The sequence below is a fragment of the Trematosphaeria pertusa genome (genome assembly GCF_010094035.1).
Source record: "Trematosphaeria pertusa strain CBS 122368 unplaced genomic scaffold BU26scaffold_5, whole genome shotgun sequence".
NCBI lineage: Eukaryota > Fungi > Ascomycota > Dothideomycetes > Pleosporales > Trematosphaeriaceae > Trematosphaeria > Trematosphaeria pertusa.
The window spans coordinates 2,035,437-2,056,059 of NW_022987216.1; the positions used below are offsets into that span (position 1 = coordinate 2,035,437).

General features: G+C 56.9%; 9 protein-coding genes across 9 annotated transcripts; 3 read left to right on the forward strand and 6 right to left on the reverse strand.

The window, feature by feature from the left end:
* Positions 1–308: 308 nt before the first annotated feature.
* On the reverse strand, positions 309–779 carry BU26DRAFT_503823 (YjgF-like protein; the record flags this gene model as incomplete). The annotated part of the gene is made up of 1 exon (XM_033826717.1): positions 309–779. One exon carries the CDS (start codon positions 777–779, stop codon positions 309–311), a length of 471 nt encoding a protein of 156 aa, XP_033686293.1.
* A 3,082-nt stretch (positions 780–3,861) lies between these two features.
* Positions 3,862–6,932, reverse strand: BU26DRAFT_539698 (MFS monosaccharide transporter-like protein; the record flags this gene model as incomplete). The annotated part of the gene is made up of 4 exons (XM_033831519.1): positions 3,862–4,917; positions 4,970–5,713; positions 5,774–5,920; positions 6,902–6,932. 4 exons carry the CDS (start codon positions 6,930–6,932, stop codon positions 4,226–4,228), a joined length of 1,614 nt encoding a protein of 537 aa, XP_033686294.1. The 3' UTR covers positions 3,862–4,225.
* An 815-nt stretch (positions 6,933–7,747) lies between these two features.
* Positions 7,748–9,640, reverse strand: BU26DRAFT_424116 (cytochrome P450; the record flags this gene model as incomplete). The annotated part of the gene is made up of 6 exons (XM_033823547.1): positions 7,748–7,919; positions 8,012–8,607; positions 8,657–8,731; positions 8,787–9,057; positions 9,149–9,335; positions 9,406–9,640. The coding sequence occupies 6 exons, from the start codon at positions 9,638–9,640 to the stop codon at positions 7,748–7,750; spliced, it is 1,536 nt and encodes a 511-aa protein (XP_033686295.1).
* Positions 9,641–10,410: 770 nt separating this feature from the next.
* On the forward strand, positions 10,411–11,475 carry BU26DRAFT_379298 (S-adenosyl-L-methionine-dependent methyltransferase; the record flags this gene model as incomplete). Its single annotated transcript, XM_033822554.1, has 3 exons — positions 10,411–11,133; positions 11,189–11,264; positions 11,324–11,475. Coding segments are annotated over 3 exons (951 nt in total), but the record flags the coding sequence as incomplete, so codon positions are not given.
* An 80-nt stretch (positions 11,476–11,555) lies between these two features.
* Positions 11,556–12,535, reverse strand: BU26DRAFT_517986 (uncharacterized protein). The gene has a single exon (XM_033828710.1). It carries the CDS (start codon positions 12,311–12,313, stop codon positions 12,056–12,058), a length of 258 nt encoding a protein of 85 aa, XP_033686297.1. The 5' UTR covers positions 12,314–12,535; the 3' UTR covers positions 11,556–12,055.
* A 273-nt stretch (positions 12,536–12,808) lies between these two features.
* On the reverse strand, positions 12,809–15,738 carry BU26DRAFT_454534 (WD40 repeat-like protein). The gene is made up of 2 exons (XM_033824865.1): positions 14,939–15,738; positions 12,809–14,889 (listed from the first exon to the last, which is right to left on the reverse strand). The coding sequence occupies exons 1-2, from the start codon at positions 15,395–15,397 to the stop codon at positions 13,177–13,179; spliced, it is 2,172 nt and encodes a 723-aa protein (XP_033686298.1). The 5' UTR covers positions 15,398–15,738; the 3' UTR covers positions 12,809–13,176.
* Positions 15,532–16,340, reverse strand: BU26DRAFT_279990 (uncharacterized protein). Its single transcript, XM_033821502.1, has one exon. It carries the CDS (start codon positions 16,163–16,165, stop codon positions 15,665–15,667), a length of 501 nt encoding a protein of 166 aa, XP_033686299.1. The 5' UTR covers positions 16,166–16,340; the 3' UTR covers positions 15,532–15,664.
* On the forward strand, positions 16,220–17,760 carry BU26DRAFT_424191 (uncharacterized protein; the record flags this gene model as incomplete). The annotated part of the gene is made up of 2 exons (XM_033823553.1): positions 16,220–16,534; positions 16,585–17,760. 2 exons carry the CDS (start codon positions 16,220–16,222, stop codon positions 17,758–17,760), a joined length of 1,491 nt encoding a protein of 496 aa, XP_033686300.1.
* A 616-nt stretch (positions 17,761–18,376) lies between these two features.
* Positions 18,377–20,620, forward strand: BU26DRAFT_280118 (Serine/threonine-protein kinase Rio1). Its single transcript, XM_033821503.1, has 2 exons — positions 18,377–20,296; positions 20,377–20,620. Exon 1 carries the CDS (start codon positions 18,590–18,592, stop codon positions 20,186–20,188), a length of 1,599 nt encoding a protein of 532 aa, XP_033686301.1. The 5' UTR covers positions 18,377–18,589; the 3' UTR covers positions 20,189–20,296; positions 20,377–20,620.
* The last annotated feature ends 3 nt before the right edge of the window (positions 20,621–20,623 follow it).

Sequence of the window (20,623 nt, forward strand, 5' to 3'; positions counted from 1 at the left end):
GGCCTTCAAAGGACTGTATCTCATGATGCGATCTTGACATCGAAGTTCACATGCGGCAAAACCGCACGATAGTCAGTCATTGGTAATCTCTTACACCATACACAGCAAGGATACAAACCAGCAGTCAGGATCCTACCCGTTCTTGGAAGCGAAGCATCACTATATTCCGCCACCCCGATAGGCTCTCCTCTCCCAGCATCACGCTCCCCGCAATATCGCCCAATCCTCCGCAGAAATCCCGATCCCTCGTATCTGCAGCGCCGCGCCCCCAGCCACATCCTCCGCACGTACGATTTGGGATCCGCACTCTACGCATGCACAATCGCCCAAACCTCACACTCATACAGCAGCTCGCTCGTCGCCAAACACGCCACGCCCACAACCGTATCCGGCGGCCGGTGCCCCTCGCCCTCCTTGTCCATAAACTCCATCCAGTGATGGCCCCATACGCGCGTCAGCTCGTCTTCGCTGTCGACGCCCACGCGCCCCGTGTCCTTGACGATGTAGTGCCGCACGTGGATGATGTCGCGCGGGGTGGCGCCCGCGGCTTTGAGGCAGGCGAGTATGTTGACGTAGGTGAGTTTTACCTGCGCGTCGAAGCCGGGCACGATCTTGCCGGTGTCGGCACTGAGGCCGACTTGGCCCGCGAGCGTGACGAGTTTGCTGGTGGGTAGTAGCGGGGTGGTGGATACTTGGGCGTAGGTTGGGGGCGGGGTGGGGACGGTGGGGGGGTTGAAGGCGTGGGGTTTGTTGTTGTTGGGGGAGAGGGGTGAGGCCATGGCGGTGTGGATGTAGCGGGACTGTGAGGATGAGATCGCGGATAGAAAGGATGAGATGCTGTGTCACGGAGATGGAGGGGCATAGCGGCTCAATGGCCCCTCTATGTGGCTAGCCCCGAAACATACTAGCGTTCTGCAAATTCCCCGCATACGAACACCACGGAGTGACACATAGCACCAGGTATCATGGAGCATCAGCATCCCGTCATCAGGGAAATAGCAGTTATTGTCTCCATCTTCCGTTCCCACCCGGCTCGCCACGTAGTCGACCGTTAGTATCCCGAACCTTTGACCACCGCCCTCGTGCCTGCCACAGGTTCGAATGTAGCCTCGTGTGTCCTGGGTCCACGTAGTATGCTCGCAGCTCTTCTATAAAAGCCCTGAGCTGAAAAGGAAGCTCCACTATGAACCCTGATATCCTTCTCCAGGAGCACATGGAGTGATCACGAACCAAACCTCCGCGGTCGAAGAGGCATATCAAATTCTTCCGCACGAGACATAGACCGACGTACCGCAAGAGATATAAAATATGTGCATGGATGAAGCGACGCAGCAATTCGTCGATGATCCTTCCTATGGACTAGTTGTCTTCTTCTCCACGATCTTTCCAGCCGTCAACGAGGAAGAAGACACAGCTTTCTGAATACGACGTCCAGCCTCCCTTCCAACACTTCCTCAGCCAGATACTCTACGACGCCGCTCCCGCTCCAGTAATCTCCATGAAATCCTTCCTCCCATACCTCCAAACCTTCTCCGCCGTACCATTCCTCCGGAACACTAACATCAATCTTTCGACCTTAGCCGATTCTCTCTCGCATTTCTGGTTCACGGTGGACATGGCGCCTCTTCGAGCCGCCACCAGTCTCCCATCTACGGCACACTCGAAACAGCCGCGCCGCCCTGCCGAGGCGCATATCTCGCACTCGTAGCCAAGAGCAAGTACCGCTCAGCATATTTACCAGGAAGAGTCTCGATAAGTAGCGCCCGAAATCGCGCGATAGCGAGCAAGACGTTCATACCCAAACACGGCTCAAGCGCGTGATACCGCCCTTGACGACGCCTCTGGTTGTGAATGAAACTGACGTCGCCCGCCCGCCGCGCACCCTTCTCGAGCAGCAGCGTCTGGACGGATGCGCCCTGGTTGCGCCATTTGCGCAAGGAGAAGTCAAGACCGGGTATGTTGTCCGTGAAGGGCGCCTTCGCAAGATGCCGCGCCAACGCTGATAACGCGGGCGGAAGGACTTCCCCTTTTCCGGGAACGTGAGAAGATTTAGGATGAAGCGGGTGCGGCTGTGCATGATGAGGCAGGAAGCGAGAGGGAGGCCAGCGACTGTTGCTGCAAACGCCGTTAGCGACGCCTCGAAAAAGGGAGGGATCGAGGGAGATGTGGTTTTGTGGAAGCCTAAGCTTCCTTGAGTCGCAAAGAGAAGGTTTATGGTGGTTCCCTTGTTTTCATCTATCAACACACGTCGTCGATTGAGCTCGAGAGGCTCATGTCTGCTTTGATGAACTTAAACTTGCCGTAGGACTTCACCAATGCATTCCCTCTCTCCTCAACGCCTAACTCGAATCAAATCCTATTCAAGACTCCGAGAAACTTAGCTGCCGACTCATCCAGCAACACCAGACTCATCAAAATTCCCGGAAGGGACGCGAAAACTGCCTGGGGAGGCGGCGAGTGAAGCTTATATAGCACCCGCCATATAGGCCGTAGCCCCGAAAGCTGATATGGCGACCCTACCACTGAGTGCAAACGAAGGAAGCCTATGTGCAAACTGCACTGGATCCGGAGGGGAGACCCATCCTCACAGCTCCCGCGCCGCAACGGACTTAGAGTAAACGAACAATCCACCTCGCTGCCAATGCAGATGTTGCTTTCCAGCTCTAGAACCACCAACACAGTCGTGAATGAACCTCTTACACTTGAAATTGCTCCACCATTTCGCAACGAACACGCCGCAGACGCTTCCGTACGTTCCCTTTCAGCGCGATTTTAAAAGGAAGTGTTGTTCCTCTGAAACTTCCTTCCCGCGCCGCGGCTCCGTGGAGGAGTGGCTCGCTTTTCACGCCAGCTGCAGCTGTACTTACGAAACGTAACGGAACAGGAACGGGACGGAGAACACGCACGCTCGTTGGAGCGGCGGTCGAAGATTGGCAGCGCCACACTGACTAGCTGGATATCAGGACCTTCCCTCCCACCGCCCGCCGCGGACGTGACTTCTACCGACTGGCTCGAGATGCCACCGGAGCACAAGACGCACGCCGAAGATGCGATATAAATGCATACCTCCCACCCCTGGCATTGCCCGACTCTGCCTCATTTCATCTCATCCCATCTCATCCTATCCTATCCTTTCTCCCCCAAGTGCGCCCAGCTAGCGAACTCCACTCCCTCAAGGCCAACTTCCCCCCGCAGATATGGCCCAGGCAGAGATAGCAAGATACGTCCTCTCTCCTCTTCCCAAGCACATTCCACGCGCCCTTCTCTCCGCGTCAACGGTCCAACAGAGCGAGCGCTCCGCACGCCCTTCTTCCTCTTGCTTGTCTGGCCGACTTCTATCACGCGGCGTGCGGCGAGGATAGAATATTTGTCTCGCTAGCCTCCGAGCGAGTGCTGGTGAGCGCGACGTGTAAGCGGGGGCGGCTGTGCTGTGCTGTGCTGGACTGGAGGCAAGCTTGAGGGAGTTCTTGCGAGTGTGTGTGCTGCGTGGGCAAGAAGCGGTGGTGGAGAGGTTGAAGCGAGGGCATGCATGTATGCATGGGCTTGAGTCCTGCGATGGCGGACTTCGTGGGATGAACTGTTTTCGTTATACGTGTTGAAGGCAGCTGGGCTGGGCTGAGCTGGGCTATGCAAAGCGCTGGCTTCAAGGACACTCAGTTTGCCCCACGCCACTATGCGTTTACCCTTAAACATCAACATGGCACGGGGTGGCAAAAGAGAAAGATATAAGACATTAATAGACAAGACATTACTTGATATCGCCTCGCTATCCATACTCGTACTCATAAGCCACCGCTCGCCACTCTCTTTCCGCAGGTCCCAATCTGAACCCGCACTCAGATGCAAGAAGGAAGAAAGCGACAGAGGATATCTCGCGAGCGCTGATGACCATGCAGCCGCAAGCCATGAATGCTCAATGAGAGAGTGAGAGAGAGGAGGCGACTAAAGCGAGGGGAAGATTCCGTCTAACCGACCATACGTGTGAAAGCAAGAACGCCGTGACCGTGACCCCCCGTTCCCAGGGTATACCAGTGAATAAAACACACCACCATCACCACCCTCATTACCGCCTTTCTTTACGTGTAACGGTGACGCTATACCATTCTCACCGAGGGCGCAGCAGGCAAAGCTGCTGCCGAAGAAGCCGGCTCCAAAGCAAGCGCACTCCCCATCCCATCCGGAGGGATGCTATCGTACAGCAGCGCGGGAAGCCAAGGCGGCATGCCTAGACCTCCTTATGCTCGACGTGCTGGCCGCCGGCCAAATGCACAGCCTTGTTGACCATCTTCTCCGAGTCCCGTTCGGCGGCGTGGTCCGCGTACGTCGAGTGCGGCACCCACTTGCTGCTGGTCCGGGGGGTGGTCTCCTCGAGCATGCGGTCGACCTGCTCAAGCGAGAGGCCCTTGGTCTCGGGGACGAGGAAGTAGCTGAAGAGGACGCATAGGACGCAGGTGGAACCCCAGACGAAGAAGACCTTGGACTTGAGGTTGCCCTCGTCCTCGTCGACCATGTAGGGTGTGATGTAGCCGATGGCGAAGTTCCAGAGCCAGTTGGAGGCCGTGCTGAGCGCAACGCCCTTGGCGCGAATCGGCAGCGGGAAGATCTCGCCGATGACGACCCAGGCGGCGGGGCCCCAAGTGGAGGCGAAGAAGAAGATGTAGAAGCAGGTGAAGACGATGAGGCAGTAGCCCGCTGCGTCGGACTCGTCGCCCATGGCAGTGCCCACGATGGCGACGATGAATTCGCAGACGACCATGCCGATGGCGCCGTAGATGAGGAGCGTGCGCCGGCCGAGCTTCTCAACGGTCCAGAAGGAGATCGGGGTTGAGAGGACGTTGACGGCGGTCGTCACCATGGAGATAGCGAATTCGTTCTCGATGCCGACTTGCTGGAAGAACGAGGTGCCGTAGTAGAAGACTGGTCATCTGTTAGGTTTCGTCGGGGTGAGGTGGTGGGACGGTGAACTTACTAAAGTTTATGCCCGTCCATTGCTGCATCATCTGCAACGCCATGCCGAGAACAACACGACGGAGATTACCAGAAGGCTTCCAGCCGCCACGGAAGCAGTCCATCCAGCTAGACTGCATAGTCTCCATCTCGTAGCGGTAATTAGCCACCAGCTCAGCCAGCTCATCCTTGATATACTGCGATTCGACCGGCTGGCCACGGAGAATACTCAGAGCCTTCGCAGCATCATCCAGACGATCGTTCTTGACATAGTAACGGGGCGACTCCGGGAGCAAGAAAAGGCCGGTGCCCAGAACGAGCGCCCAGACCCACTGGATGGACATGGGAATGCGGTACGAGCCCGTGTTCATCATGCTATGCGTGCCCTGGTCAACGACAGAAGCGAGTAACAAGCCGACTGTAATGAAGAATTGATAGCCGGAGACGATGGCGCCGCGGACGGCCTTGGGCGCCACTTCCGACATGTACAGGATGATGATGGCCGAGACGAAGCCGACACCGAAGCCAGCGATCAGACGGCCGGCGACGAGGAGGCCGACTGCGGTAGAGGCGACTTGCAGGACGACACCAGCGGAGAAGATGCCGCATCCGACAATGATAGTCGAACGACGGCCAATCCAGTCGGCGACGGAGCCAGCGATGAGCGCGCCGAAGAAGGTGCCGCAAGAGAGGATGGAAACGATGAGCGACTTCTGCCAGGTGGCGTAGAGATGGCCATTATACGCATCTTCGTTATTTGACGGACCTGTTCATTTGTTAACTGATGATGTTCGCATGTCGGATAGACGCGGCCGCATAGACTCACCTCCAAACTCCTGCTTGAAGTAGTTCATGCCGAGGACGCCATTGATGTATCCCGAGTCGTATCCGAACAGGATACCACCAAAGGCCGCGAAGACGCAAAGCAGATAGGCGCGAAGAGTGACTGGCGACTCAACGCGGGCATTGACGTCTGTCGCGCGGTTTGACGACGGGGCCCAACGCATCTTGGTTGTCGGAGATAAGAATGCGGGGTCCTATGCAAGGGATGTGGTTGCGCGCGTGTGTGTATGAGGGTGTGTACCGTGTGAGTGGGGCGAGTTGTATGGAGTGCAGGGTGAGGAATGAAAGAAGCCCTTGCAGGGTGTGTGGGAGTTTTATATGGACGCAGACTCGGTACGGGTGGTGAGGGAAACCCTGGGCCGCGGTCGCCGCGAGCGGCCATCTGTGCGCGCGTGAGCAGCATCGTGATGTCGAGTCTAGAGTGAAAGTGTTAGAACAAACGGGGACTTTGTGCCGAGCCGCCGCAATGGGACGTGAAGAATGGAACATCGTGCCTTACCAAAAGCGGTCCATGCATACATTTCCTCAGGGACAATGACCAATAAACACGAGACAACCAAAAAGCTAGTCGTCATGCCACTTCGAAAGACCATGGATAGAGCTGAGTAGGCGTGATGTTGTTGCAAGGTTTCTCTGTAGGGGCCGAGTATTTACCAGGGTCTCGTAACCCGCCTCGCCCCTCAGTCCTTCTAGAAGACCTACCATATCGCTTCTATCCGGGGAATATGGCGTGAGGCCTCGGAATTGCGTGTCACTGTTGATTGAATCGTCGCCTCCATGGCATCCCAAATATCCGGAATCCTCTCTCGGGGCTGTACCAGACGCCGTCCGCACGCACTCCCCACCAGCAAAACCACAAAACCCACTACCTAACAGGGTGCCCGGAGTCGCACGATATCAAATGATGTCGCTCCTCCATAGCTAGCTCCTACTAGCCTTACCCGTCGGTGTACCTGTCTCCGTCACCAGCCCGTTGCAAAAAGCCGAGTAGCGCCACAGTAGCAGCCGCGCAGCAACGGCGCGAAGAATAAGCAAATAACCTGATGTGCAGAAAACGACGAATAGTAAAGGTGAACTAAACTCGGGGCCCCGGAAAAGTGGCGTCAGGTACCCTCGTGTGAGCTGCAGGAAATTCTTGTCATTGCATCAGGTGATGCTCATCGGAAGCGGCAGTCGACGCGGCTCCTTTGTCTTCGAGGCTTTGAGAGGATAGGACAATGCATTATGACGCTGTTTTCTCATTCCGGCCGGAAGTGTTGCCGAGTAGGCAACGATTGCTGCGAGTGACGCATGCTCTCCGGTGGTGATGGAGGTGATTTCACCTGAGGACGGAGGTAGGGCGACATGTTCGGCAGAACCCCGGAGTAGATCCGAAACGGGTTAGCGCGAACGGGCCGAATGAAGGATTCTAGAAGCTCACCAGGGGCAAAGGACTACGCTTAGTTGCGGTTGTCTGTGGCTGCTCGAGCAACGGGCAAATCACGTTCGCGCTAGAAATGCTGCAGTAGCATGTCAGCCCATTCATTCATCACGATCCAGGAGCCAATCCTTCCAGAAGACGCGGCAGGAGCTCTGCTAAGCGTTACGGCGCGACGCCATCGCCCATCGCTCAGCGCCATCATCGTCGTATCTATGGAGCAAACCCGTCGTGTTCGTAAATCGCGATGCTGCCGTTACATATCGGATCACCAAGACCCGGGTTCGCAGGGCTGGCCGACAGGGAATAACGATACCAACCTGATCAGGAGATCGCACAACGACGACGCTGGACCTGCAGCTCGGGCGAACCGGAGGGCTACCACTCACTCACGAGCTCACGTTGCATGCCCCTGAATCGCGCAGGGAAAAAAGCGATCCTGTGTTGTACTGCAAACCCGTTACCCAGAACGCGAATAACGCTGGCTGCTCAACATACTATTACTGGGTATCTTCGCCTTCCCACCGGCCCCCCATTAGTTTAATCCGTTGTCGATTCGACGAAAACCCGTACGCCCTTGGAGTCCAGCCTCGTCACCGGAATGAAGAAATCATGCCCCATCTCCACATCACTAACATCGGCTTCAAAGAGCTCGAATTTGTACCGCCGGAACATCATGCCAAGCGTGAGGTACAGTTCGGTCCAGGCAAGACTAAATTCACCGCACTATTCATTAGCAAACCGAGCATGCATCAGATAGATTGATTGGCATGGACAGGGGAAAGGAAAGCGGGTGCAACGCACTTCATACCTAGGCACGATCTAGTACCACGACCAAACGAGACCATGAACCTGTCCAGCGGAATGCCATCCTTGGTCTTCGGGTCGTCGAGCCAGCGCTCTGGGATGAACTCCCGCGACTTCGGGAAGATCTCCTCGTCGTGGCTAACTTCGGGAATTGTCATGGAAATATTAGTCCTTGCGGGGATGATCCACTCCTTGTACTGGAGTGGCTTGTCATGCGTGCGCGGGTTGCGCGCGCTGAGCCCGTACCCCATGCGCAGGGCTTCCATGATGCAGGCCTTGAGGTAGGGCATCTGCTCCAGGGGCTGCAGTTCGAGAGTGGTTCGATTGGGGAAGGCCTTGACGAGATCGGCATGGAGCCGCTGGTAGATGCGCGGCGTGTTGATGATGTGGAAAGATGCGATGCTCAGGGCGAAGGCGGTGGTTTCTATGCCGCCGCCTACGACGATTTGGGCTTCGTCTTCGAGTCGTTGCTTGGATTTGTCCTGCGGAGGGAGGTGTTTGGAGCCGAGGATTTCGTGGAAGATTGTCCGCTTGGCGTCGTTGGTTTTGACGTCCTCGCCGCCGAGCGTGCGGACAATGGTATCTCGCATATCCTGTTCTGTGAGTCGGGAGGCCTTCAAGCTGTATCATAGGGAGGCTTACACGCTTGAACTGCAGAAAAGGCTTGGCTGGGGGCATCAGCCACTCGGTGATGAAGTCAGGAATAGAGTTCATGATCTGCCCGGCGGTTAAATCTTCTTCTTCCTCGTAAGATTCCACGATTAGTACTGACCGGAAAGATAATGGGAAACTGCGCAGCGATGTGACCAGTTCCACCAACCATGACGAACGCTTCATGGAACGATTCAAACTGGGGATTCTTGAGCTGGCCGTAGTTGAAGCCAAAGAAGTAGTCCATGATGATATCACCGGTAAACGCGGGAAACGCATGACTGAGATTCATCGGCTCCTTGCGTGCTTCAAACTCTTGCATACGCGCCGAAAGCGTATCGACGTGCCGGAAGATGATGTGGATGAAGTCCAGGATAGACCGGCGTGAGAACCTGTAATACGTAAACACAACGTTCATTTCTATGATACCTTGTGCGTCTCTTGCGCCGTCAAGGTCGAGGAAACGAAAAGGGGAATACGTACATCGGAGCCAGTGCTGCGCGTCGCCGCTTATGGACGGCGGCGTCGAAGGTCGGTAGCACACCGTTCTCGGTACCAAAGCGATTGTCCCATCCCTCCTTGTCCAGATGGACATTTTTGGGATATATCTCGTCGAAGAAGCGCGGGTCCCTGATATGGAGCTCGTGCGGGGTGACACGAATGATGGGTCCTTTGAGACAAGCGTGAGCCAAGGCGCGTCGTCTCCCGCGTACATATACGCAATTGGAGCTTAAGCATACCATAGTAATCGTGCAGCTGCGAGATCTTCTTCGAGTACTGCCCGTTCTTGACAATCTCGTAGTAGGCCTCGTACCAGGATGTGATGGCTGCGAGCCGCGGGCCGGGAAATTTGGCCAGCGGGTGGAAGAACAGACGGTAGACATAGAGGCCGACGCAGTAAGCGACGAAAGCAGCAGCAGCCACGCCGGCCACAGAGGGCGAGGCGGTAATGCGGTGAAGGAATTCCAGGTCCATGGTCCGCAGCTGTCAGAGAGTCCCAGGAGAGTGGGCGGGGAGCGTGTTTTGTTGAACGGTGGCCCCGAAACCTGAGCACTTAAGAAGCGGGCGAAGAAGCAGCGCATCGCGTACTTTGCAAGCCTATCGCTGCCAGGCCGGGGGGAATGCTCCATGCTGGTTTGCTGGAGGCATTGCGGTTCCCAGGGGCGCGCCGAAGCGTGCTCCCGCTTGCCCACATGGGTCGACGCTCGTGCAACCGAGTCGCTCGCGGCGCGCGGAAGGCTTCCCCAAGCGGCACGCTAGAGCATCCCGACGCCCGCGGCTGTGGAGGCGGCCACGCTACGGCTCGCGGTGGCCGTCGCTATTCGGGCGCGCGATAAAGGCGGTATGTACGTATATTGGAGGGCCAGTCGTCGACAGCGCCGTCCACGGGTGGGTGGTGGAGCCCTCGTGTGCGCAAGCCATGTGTCTCCGCTAGCGGCCGCGGGGACGGATGTCGATACAACCTTCAACCACGCGGGAGGCCTGCAGGACTGCCGAGGGCATCTCGCTTGTGTTCCTGTTCTGCGCGCCTTGCTCGTCATACATAAGGCGGCCAGCACCCCTCTGCGCGCTTGCGGAAGAGCCTCAGAGCCTGCTCCGACGACGAACGACCCTCTCCCCACGCCATGTCTGCCGCTGGCCCCAGCGAGGGCGGGCCTCCAGCGCCAGCATCGCCGCCGGCAGCAGCAGCGAGTCCCTCGCACGCGCCCGTGGGACAGTCGGACGAGGTTATCGAGCTTGAGCCCGACACCACGACACCGTCCGACTCCGACGCCGACTCAGCCTTCGAGGGCCACTCGACGGCGAGCACCTCGCTCGCCTCCTCCATTCTCAACTACGAGTACTCCAACGGGCGCCGCTACCACGGCTACCGCAGCGGCGCATACGTGCTACCCAACGACGACGAGGAGCAGGACCGCCTGGACCTGCTGCACCACATCTGGCTGCTGCTGCTGGGCGGAAAGCTGTACGACGCGCCCATGGCCGCCACGCCGCAGCGCGTGCTCGACATCGGCACCGGCACCGGCATATGGGCGATCGACTTTGGCGACGAGAACCCGGGCTCTGAAGTGCTCGGCACCGACCTCTCGCCCATCCAGCCGACCTGGGTGCCGCCGAACGTCAAGTTCTACATCGACGACGCCGAGAGCGACTGGATCTACGGCGCCGACGAGAAGTTCGACTTCATACACTGCCGCGGCATGTCCGGCGCCATCAACGACTGGGACCGGCTGTGCGTGCAGTGCTTCCAGCACGTGCAGCCCGGCGGCTACGTCGAGTTCCAGGAGCCCATGGCGTGGGTGGAGAGCGACGACGAGACCATCATGAAGGCGGAGAATATACGGAAGTGGCAGGATCTGTGCAACGAGGCTGCCGCCAAGTTCGGGAAGGTCATCAAGGTCGGCGACACCCTAAAGGAACGCATGCTAAACGCGGGCTTCGTGGATGTCTATGATAAATGCGTCAAGGTACGCCGGCGATGAGCGCGTCTGGGCTGCGCGTGCGAGGCTGACGTCGTCCCAGGTCCCCGTCGGCCCCTGGCCCAAAGACCCCAAGATGAAGGAAATAGGCCGCTACCAGCGCGAGCACATGGCCATGGGTACCTCCTCCCCCAGCGCCCGCTCTCCCCTCATAACCGCGCACTGACACTTATACCAGGCATTGAACCCTACACACTAGGCTTCATCGGCAAAGTCCTCGGCTGGAGCGAACCCGAATGCAGAATCCTAATGGCCAAAGTCATAAACGAAGTGCGCGACCGCTCGTTGCACATGTACCTCCGCTTCTACTTCGTGCACGGACGGAAGCCGGAGACCGCGGCGCACTAAACGGGTGCGACGCTACGAGTAATGAGCACAGAGCAATGTATGGATGGAATGCATAGCGTGCGGGTGGGTGTTGTACATGGAGTTCCGGTGATAACGCAAATATCCAAAGAAAGAGAAAGTGTAAAGTTGGGAGATTTGATTTCGGCTACCTACGTCATTTGAGCGTTCTAGCGAGTTGGTTGAGTTGCGCTCAATTGCTTTTGAAGACCTGGAAGGAGCACACAAGCGCAGCAGAAGAAGAAGGCTGCCAAAGCAAGAAGCAGGAAGGGGTGAAAATCTGAACCGGACGATTCGATATTACCCACAGCCGTCCATTTCCTTGACGATATACCAAGGCCTCCCCACGATAATTCAAATACCTCGTCCCCCCGCTCTCCCCTCCTCTTTTCCCGGGTAACAATAAACTCCCTTCATCTTCTTCTTCGCACACCTCCGAACCTTTTTCCTCCCCTCTTCGAAATCTCCTTGCAAAGCACCTTCCCATACCACTATATACCATCCCATCCTCCATATCTCATTTCCAGCCCAGCTCAGCTCTCCACGGACTCACCCACTCATCCCCTCACCCCAGCCCCACAACCACACCCCCCCTCCCACTCTCCCCATCCACGCGCCCACGAAACCCCAGCAAGAAAAACAACTGCGCCTCCCTCGCCATGCACGCACTCTCTCGCCTTTCGATCTGCACAACAACTAGCGGTGCTGCGTTGCCGCTGCTGGACGGAGAAGCGGCAGCGGAAGCGGAGGGGTTGCTGTGTAGATGTGTAGGAGGAGACTGGATGGATAGTGAGGGGGAGGAGGACAGGGAGGAGGAGGGCATTGTCGAAGGGTCGGTTGATTGATCGATTGCTCGATTGATTGACTGCTCGGCTGGCTGGCTGCGTTGAGCTGAGGTGAGGCGAGATATATATGTAGAGCCTGGCCTGGGCTGAAGCGGAGTGGAACTGGAAGTGGAGTCTAGTCGTCGTCGTGGAGGCTTATGAATGAAACTTTTCGACAACACAGATTCTCTTCTGTCTGGAGCTGGCCGCCGGCCGAGACATTGCACACACCTTAGTGGCAGGCAGGCAGGCAGGCAGGCAGGCAGGCAGGCGGGTCCTAATATATGCACGAGCAAATCCCTTCCTCCAATTCTCTGCCCCCATCACAGGCCACCCACCCTGATGGTCCCATATCACGCCATTCGCAGACGAATCCTCGCCAGCAATTGCGTCTGCGTCTGCGTCTGCTGTGGCACAAAAGCCTGCCCCTCCTACAAGCATATGACAATTCCCATTCCACGTGTATGAGTGAAGCAGTTGGACAAAAGTGATTGCAGAGATGGTTTATGATTGGGTGAAAGCGCAGCCTTAAAACGGGTATCTAAAACTTGGTGCGGGGAAAAAGCGCGTACAAGAGCGGAGTAGAAAGCCACACACACGGGGCAGCTGATGCCAACAGACGCAGCAGACGCCTCATGTGCAATTCCCTCTATGCCAATTTGCAGTCCTGCTGAAGTTAAGGCCATATCGCGCCGTGCTATGCCATGCCAGGCTAGCAGACGCCCTTTCCCGGGGGACGCCGCCTCAGAGCCTAATCCGTGACGCCTCGCTGGAAGCATCGTACGCTAGATAATCAAAGTAAAGCACAGTAAATACGATCAAACCGTATGTGGAAACGTGCCCACGGACATCGAGCACCCTGCTAGCCCTCACTCATGAAGCAGTGCACTCTTACCGTGCCATCCTCACTACCACTAATCAACATCGAATCACTGAGGCCAACACAGTTCACCGGCCCCGTGTGACCGACTAGTGTACGGTCGCACTTCCCTGTCCTCGGGTCCCAGACCTTGATCAACTTATCTTCAGCGCCGGAAACGAGTCGCAGCGAATCAGCCGCAAGAGACCAAATACCCTCTACGTGCCCAAAGAAGGGATACACGCAGCGGCCAGACGGAACATGCCAAAGACGAATCGTGCCGTCGAGAGAGCCGGTAAGCATGTAGGCTGGTGGAGCGGGACGGTCTGGGTCATTCGGGAACAGGGACTCGGTTGGTGCACCAGCATGGCCATTAGTATGCGCATTTTGCGCCTCCGAGGTGAGCGACGCCGTGTCGGAAGAATCGTTGGCGTGTGCCACGAAACTCTCCTCATCGATCTCGAACTCGACTTGAAGGGGCAGCACCTGCTGAACCTGACCCACGTGACCTTCGTAGGTTTTGATGCATGTGTGGGTATCAAGATCCCACAGCTTGACGGTCATATCGTCGGAAGCAGAGAAGAGCGTCCGGGAGGGAAGGTCGATCTTGACAGAGTTAACCCACTCGCAGTGGCCGCGTAGCTGGAAGCGCGTCGACGTGGCAAAGTCGTGCACCACAATGGTGTGGTCCGCCGATCCTGATGCAAGCAGCTTGCCCGCCATGTGGACGCCGATGACACCACGAGAGTGAGGCCTCAGCGTCTTCTTGCATTCGCCCGTCCGCCAGTCCCATATCTTGATGCTGCCATCCAGGCTACCCGTGATGAGGCGTGCGTCGTCAAACTGCAGACAGCGAATGCCTTGGGTATGGCCAGCGATGGTGCGGATCACATTTCCTGCTTCGAGATCCCATACCTTTACTGTAGCGTCGTAAGATCCAGTCATCAAAACGCGATCATCGAACTGAAGGCACATGACGCCGTTGGTATGTCCTTTGAGGACCCTGGTAGAGTAACGTCCATACTTCCAATTGGTGCCGACTTTGAAGCGGTCCTTGTACACGTCTTTCCACGGTCGCTTCTTCGGCTGGTCGAAGTAGGACGCTTGCTGGTCCCGGATCAATTTCGTGCATGGACGTTTCGAGGACTGCTCCGGCGATGACGAACCATCTGGGACAGAGCGCTTGGAGCCGAGAGTCGAGTCGGACAAATCGGAATCCTGTGATATAAGGGACGTGGGGGGTAGAGGTGCTTCAGCCATAGGTGTAATGTCCGGCGACCACTCGTTGAGTCCTCGTCCTGAAGCACGCAGCTGTATCCGCCTCTTCTCAGTTCTCAACCTCCGCTGATCTAGGAGAGGCAAACCCCAACCACACTTGGTGCACTTTCTATCAATGTGCTGCTCGCACATCCTATGCCAGACCACATCGTCGTCAGCCAGCTGCCTCCATCGCCGGCTCACCTGGGCGGCTTTGCACAGCGACGTGGTATCCAGATAGCAGAGAATCTTGAAGCCCAGCTCGGTAGGCAATGCGGAGAGGAAGTCGATTTTGATGAGGTTGCGGACAGACGAGGAGATGAAGGACAGCTGTGGGAAGCAGCACTGGGCGAGGATGCCCTGGAGCATGAGATTGCGATGTCTTGATGGGGCGGCGGAGAAGAGGGACCAAACATTGGCGATGCTCTGCTGGTCTTGCTGAGATTCCCTCCCGAGCTCCTGCTAAATGTCAGTAGTTATTCAAGATGATGGCAAACAGTTAACCCACGTCCTGCAACTGCTCCATAGACGGCTCGTCTGCCTGCCTCCTACACAGGAGATCCGGTCGATGGCGGTAGCAGTATTTCGTATTGGCGTTCGGGGCATCCTGCCGGCGATCTCCAAGCGGGTTGTACTGCTGCGGTATGTGCTGGGCGAGATATGGCGTAATCATCTTCTCCAACTTCTTCGAAGCGTTCTTGTTCACGAAAGACTCCTCCCTCTGGCTCTCGTTTTCGTTATCTTCCTCTCTTAGATGTCGTATGCGTCCCGAGAGGCCTTCGTGGTCGTGTCCTTGCAACAAGGCGGTGTGCGGATCGGAGGCAGAGGAGCTTGAGATTCCGTCAGACGAAGGCGCAACTTGAGTGCGCCAGGATAGCCGCCTCCTCTTAGGGCTGTGCGACTGTGCCTGGGGCGGGTTGCGACTGATTGCGATAGGCTCAACGGGATGCGTGGTATTTGACGCCATCTTGGGCAAACAGCACGGTATCTTCGTCCGATGACAATTGCGCAAGAAGTTGTGCGGGCGCAAGGGTCCCTATGAAGGTCCCAGCGCAGAGTCGCTCATGGGGAGCAGTGGCCGGGGCGACAGTGTCGAGATCCGGGGGAGATATTGCGTGCTGAGGTACCACGGCGACGGTTTCACAGGCTCCGCGAATCACTCCGGGCGCAAGGACGTGGCGGGCAGCGGTGCGCAGGCTGGTAGCTGTGGGTCGTCGCTCGCGGAGGTGAAGAGTCAATGGCAGAATCTGCGCTGCCGGCTTTGCTTTTGCGGGTTGGACGTCGTCAGGTCGTGAGGTTCGAGGTTCGTACGGCGGTGGGGTTTGCGGCTACGCCTCTCGGGACGTCGCCGCTCACCTCTGAGGTCGCCGAGCACGCCATCAACCGCCACGATGAGCGCCCGTATCACGCAATAGCCTTTGACTCGCGCCGGCCTAGCCCAGCTATCACTCACAAATTGCCCTTTTTCTTTGAATATTGCAAATAATCGCTCAGCGTCTGGGCAGCCCTTATCGCTTGGAATACCGGGGACCCCAGTGAACGGTATGCGCGCTGCCCTTCTGGGTAAGCGTACCGGGCGGAGCTCTAGGTAGCTGCGACTCCACCGCATGAGCTCTGCTTGCATCCTGCTACCAACATGGCCTGATCGCAGCTGAGCAATCCACTGTACTGGTGCTCCGCGCGCTCGTCTCTTCGCCGTAACGATGTGCTCGGCCAGTCGCGTCTGCCCAATCATTCAGCGCCGCCCGCAAGCTCCAGCCTACTCCGCACTCCGCACTCCCTCTCCGCAATGGCTTCTCCACCATCACCGGCCTCCTCCGCAAGCAGCGGGAGCTCGAGGAGGTCGCTTGATCAGAACCGCCCTCTAACCCTCGAAGACCTCGTAAATCACTTCGTTGCCGCAAAGCGCGCTTTGAACACCCAGACGGTCCTATGGCGCGCCAATGACATCGTCAACTCGGCCCGTGAGCAGCTAGAAGAGAATGCGATTCTCGCGGCGAAGAATGCTTCTCTCAGGAATATTGTTGATGAGCAAGTAGATGGTTTGGAGGCCGTCCGCCGCGGCATAGATATGGTCGAGGCGGATGTGCGGGCTGAGTTCAAGGTGACTATCCACACAAGCGTGCAAGCTGAATCAACCACTAATGGGCGAAGCAACTGCTGCACGACCTCGATGCCTCCTTCGCCGGCCTCCAGTCTACGCTCGCCGTTCTACGTGACACTCCCATCGAGTCCGTCCTTCAGCCTCCCGGTACTCCGCAGAAGCATCTGTACGACTTCATTGACAGCGCAACAGTCACGAACCTGAAAGACTCACTCCGTGCCTGCATAGACAGATACAACGAGGCCCGCTCAAGCCTCGAAGACAGCAATGACGCCTTCGACACGGCGCTCGAGAACTTGCACCACTCAATCGAGAACGTCCCAAACACACCAGTCACCGATTCGACGCCTAGTCCCATACCGAGCTTATACCATGATCTTGAAGGGCACGCGAAGGAGGCGGCGCAGGCATTTCAGTCTCTAGTACGGCACTATGATCTCTGTGCGACGGCACTTCGGCACACGGAAGGCGGCGCGGCGGCGGCGACCCAAGCAACGGGAGATGCTCCCGTCCCGTCTGGCGAGGATCCCGATGCCCCACAGGAACCGATGACTGAAGAAGAGCGCCAGGAGATGCTGGGTGTGCTGCAGAAGGATGCCCAAGAAGTAGAGGACGTGGTTTCGGAGATTCGAGAACGCGGCTCAGAAATGTCGTTTCTCCTATCCCAGATTGACAGTCATATAACGCACCTGCGCAACGAAGACTCCGCGCTGAACAGCATTCTGAGGATGATATCGCACATCGCTGCTGAAGTTCGATCACACATTGCGACTTCCCGGTCGTTCCATGCCTCCTGGCTAGAAGACACGCGGCCAACGCTCTTGAACGGTATAGAGGAGTGGGAGAACCAGAGAGAATTCTACGAGCGATTTGATCTGGCGTACGCCGAGCTGCTTGTCGAGATATCCTCGCGAAGGCGGAGGCACGAGAAGGCGAAGCGAAAGGCAGAAGAAGCGCAAAGAGAGCTTGATAGATTGCACGCCGAAGATGAGCGCGCTAGAGAGCACTTTGCTGTTTCTCAAGGTGATTTCTTGCCATTGGACATATGGCCCGGCTTGAGGGATCCACCGAGGCGATACGAGGTCCGCAACGTTCCTATCCCGCGTGTTGAAGAGGGAGAAGAGGGAGACGACGATGATGACCCAGAATGGGAGGTCCGGAGTATACCACAGCTTGGTAGAAACGTAGTGGAGCGAGCATTGACGAGGGTGAAGAGGAGGATGTGAAGCTCTCTCTTCCTAGGAGAGTCTGTCGCGCTCGGGATTAGGCAAGTGTAAGAGCTCCAAATGCCTTCAAACGCAATGTGATCGGAGGACAGGTCTGCTCAAAAGGCCGCACGGAACGACCATCCCTGGGACGGCAAGATGAAAGGCAGGACCTCGGACGTCCCCGCAGGGATATGGACCGTTTTCACGCATGCCTCCTTTCACAACCATCCGGTGTTGCTCAAATGGCGCGCGCGACCACGGCGGACCCGCGTCGATGCTAAGGATATCAGCTGCGGAGTCCAGCCCAAGATGGAGGAAGAGCAAGAGCTGCACTTGATCAGCCGAATAGACACGTCAACGTCTGCCTTCGCTGGGGCTTGTTCTGGCTAAGTTTTTGGATAAGTCGTTGGACAAAGTCGTCTACGTCGTCTGGCAGCGTGAAGAATATGGAGCTGAAGGACTGCAAGATGGCTGAAAATAGGGTAGGAGACTTGGCGCCGTAGAGTGTATATAAGGCAATGCGGAGCTTTAGTGAATACTACTGGTAAATGCTCGTTAGACCGCCTTCGCTAGACCCCGCGATTCTGCCGTGTTTTCGTGACGTGGTTTTGGTCTCACCGAACTTTTCTGTACCCCACAATCACCCTTTCCAGTCATTCACTTCTTCACTCCTTTACTGCACAAGTTCGCCGAAGGGCTACGCTCCCTATAAATCCTTTGCAACCTCTCGCACCGATTGCCTCACTGTATCTTGCGACCGACGCACTTCCGACCGCCCGCGGATCCGACCGATTTTATTCACTGCTTCGAATTTACGACTTCAGAAAACAAAGCGCGTGCCGCAACCATGGCCAGCACGGACCCGAACGCTCCCATTGCCGAAGCAGACCCACCGGCTGCAAACCCCACGACCGAAAATGAGAGCGACACCGACATCGCCTCCATCTTCGACGAGTCCGAAGACGACTACGCGCCCGACCTCATCTCCGCCGCCAACCCAAACGACTACACAAAAGCCTACAACCGCCAGCGCAAGCTGAACGACCCCGCCATCGCCGCCGACCAGAAACCGAAGACGAACCCTCAGAAACCCAGCGCCAACACAAGAGCCTCCCTCGATGACCAGGTAGCCTCGCTCGCCAAACATGCCAACAAGATCAAGCTCGACGACCGCATGGTGGGGACCGGCGGCGGCGGGCCTCGCGACAAAGACAAGAGCGATCGGGCGACAAGCGAGCAGGTGCTGGATCCGCGGACGCGCATGATTCTGCTGCAGCTCATCAACAGGAACATCGTTTCTGAGATTCACGGTGTTATTTCCACAGGCAAGGAGGCGAATGTGTATCATGCAGTTACGGTCCCGGACGGTGAGGACGCGCGGGAGATGCATCGCGCGATCAAAGTGTACAAGACAAGCATTCTGGTGTTCAAGGATCGGGATAAGTATGTTACGGGCGAGTTTAGGTTTCGCCAGGGCTACAATAAGAGCAGCAATCGCGCCATGGTGAGGGTGTGGGCGGAGAAAGAGATGCGGAACTTGCGGAGGATATACAACGCGGGCATACCATGCCCGGAACCGCTATACCTCCGCCTACATGTGCTCGTCATGAGCTTTCTCGGAGACAAGAAAGGCTGGCCAGCACCACGACTACGCGATGTTGTGTTCGAAGGTCTAACTCCCGAGGAGGAGGAGCAGAAGTGGCAGAGCCTCTACGTTCAGCTGCTAGGCTACATGCGCACCATGTACCAAACCTGCAAACTCGTCCACGCCGATCTGAGCGAGTACAACCTCCTCTACCACGCCAACAAGCTCTACATGATCGACGTCTCGCAGTCCGTGGAGCACGACCACCCGCGCTCCCTCGAGTTCCTGCGCATGGACGTCAAAAACGTGTCTGATTTCTTCCGTTCGCGCAACGTCGAGGTGCTGAGCGAGCGGAAGGTGTTCATGTTTGTCACGGGCGAGGAGGGTGGCAAGGAGTTGAGCGAGATGGAGGGGTTTATTGCGGAGATGTTCAAGAAGAGGGCAGAGTTGAGCGAGGAACAGAAGCGCCAGGAGGATGTTGACGACGAAGTATTTCGCAACCAGTACATCCCGCAGACGCTCGACCAAGTCTACGACATTGAGCGCGACGCCGAGCTCGTGAATACCGGGAAACGCGACGACTTGATCTACCAGGGCCTTCTCGCCGATAAGGTCGCTCCCGATACGACTCCCGCCGCCAACGAATCCGACGAGACCGAGTCAGGCAGTGAGGAAGAATCCTCCGAGGAAGACCAGTCCAAGTTCGAAAAGGGTACGCCCAGAGGAAAGAAGAACATGGACAAGGACGCAAAGCGCGACCACAAAAAAGCCGTCAAAGAAGAAAAGCGCGAAAAGCGCAAGGACAAAATGCCCAAGCACATCAAGAAAAAGCTCGTCTCGCAGTCCGCGCGGAAGAAGTAATCCGACCTTTTCTTACCCTTTCCCCTCAACTATATCCCACGTCGCGCACGCCCGAGCGCATGTGCGCGTGTCCACTGAAGCGGCTTCCGTGCGCATAGAACATATATGGTAAGTCTCCATTTCCTCCTCCCCTTTCCATCAACGTTGCTTGCGATGCAACGCAACAATAGAGTTATGACGAAGAAAAGCCCGGCACCTCTAGACGCTCCCGCTGCATATTCGGTTTTCTGTGTGATAGCCAGTGTGGTGGGCAGAGTCTAAACTACGAAGGTGTCGCCGAATAGTTGGCTCGCGGCGCAGGCTGCGGGTGCGACTTTGCGGATCAAAGAGAGCACTGATTACTTGATTTTATATTCTATGGTTTCTGTTTGCCAATCTCTGGAGCTGTTAGCTGACGAGAAGCACAGGCAGGTCGAATCGACACGGGGGCTCGGA

Excerpts from the sequence above, each read along its gene's own strand:
- BU26DRAFT_517986 (XM_033828710.1), bottom strand. The coding sequence starts at position 12,313 with ATGCCCTCCTCCTCCCTGTCCTCCTCCCCCTCACTATCCATCCAGTCT.
- BU26DRAFT_454534 (XM_033824865.1), bottom strand. The coding sequence starts at position 15,397 with ATGGCGTCAAATACCACGCATCCCGTTGAGCCTATCGCAATCAGTCGC. Across the intron at positions 14,890-14,938 it reads CTATGGAGCAGTTGCAGGAC|GAGCTCGGGAGGGAATCTCA; the intron begins GTGGGTTAACTG and ends GACATTTAGCAG.
- BU26DRAFT_279990 (XM_033821502.1), bottom strand. The coding sequence starts at position 16,165 with ATGATTGGGCAGACGCGACTGGCCGAGCACATCGTTACGGCGAAGAGA.
- BU26DRAFT_280118 (XM_033821503.1), top strand. The coding sequence starts at position 18,590 with ATGGCCAGCACGGACCCGAACGCTCCCATTGCCGAAGCAGACCCACCG.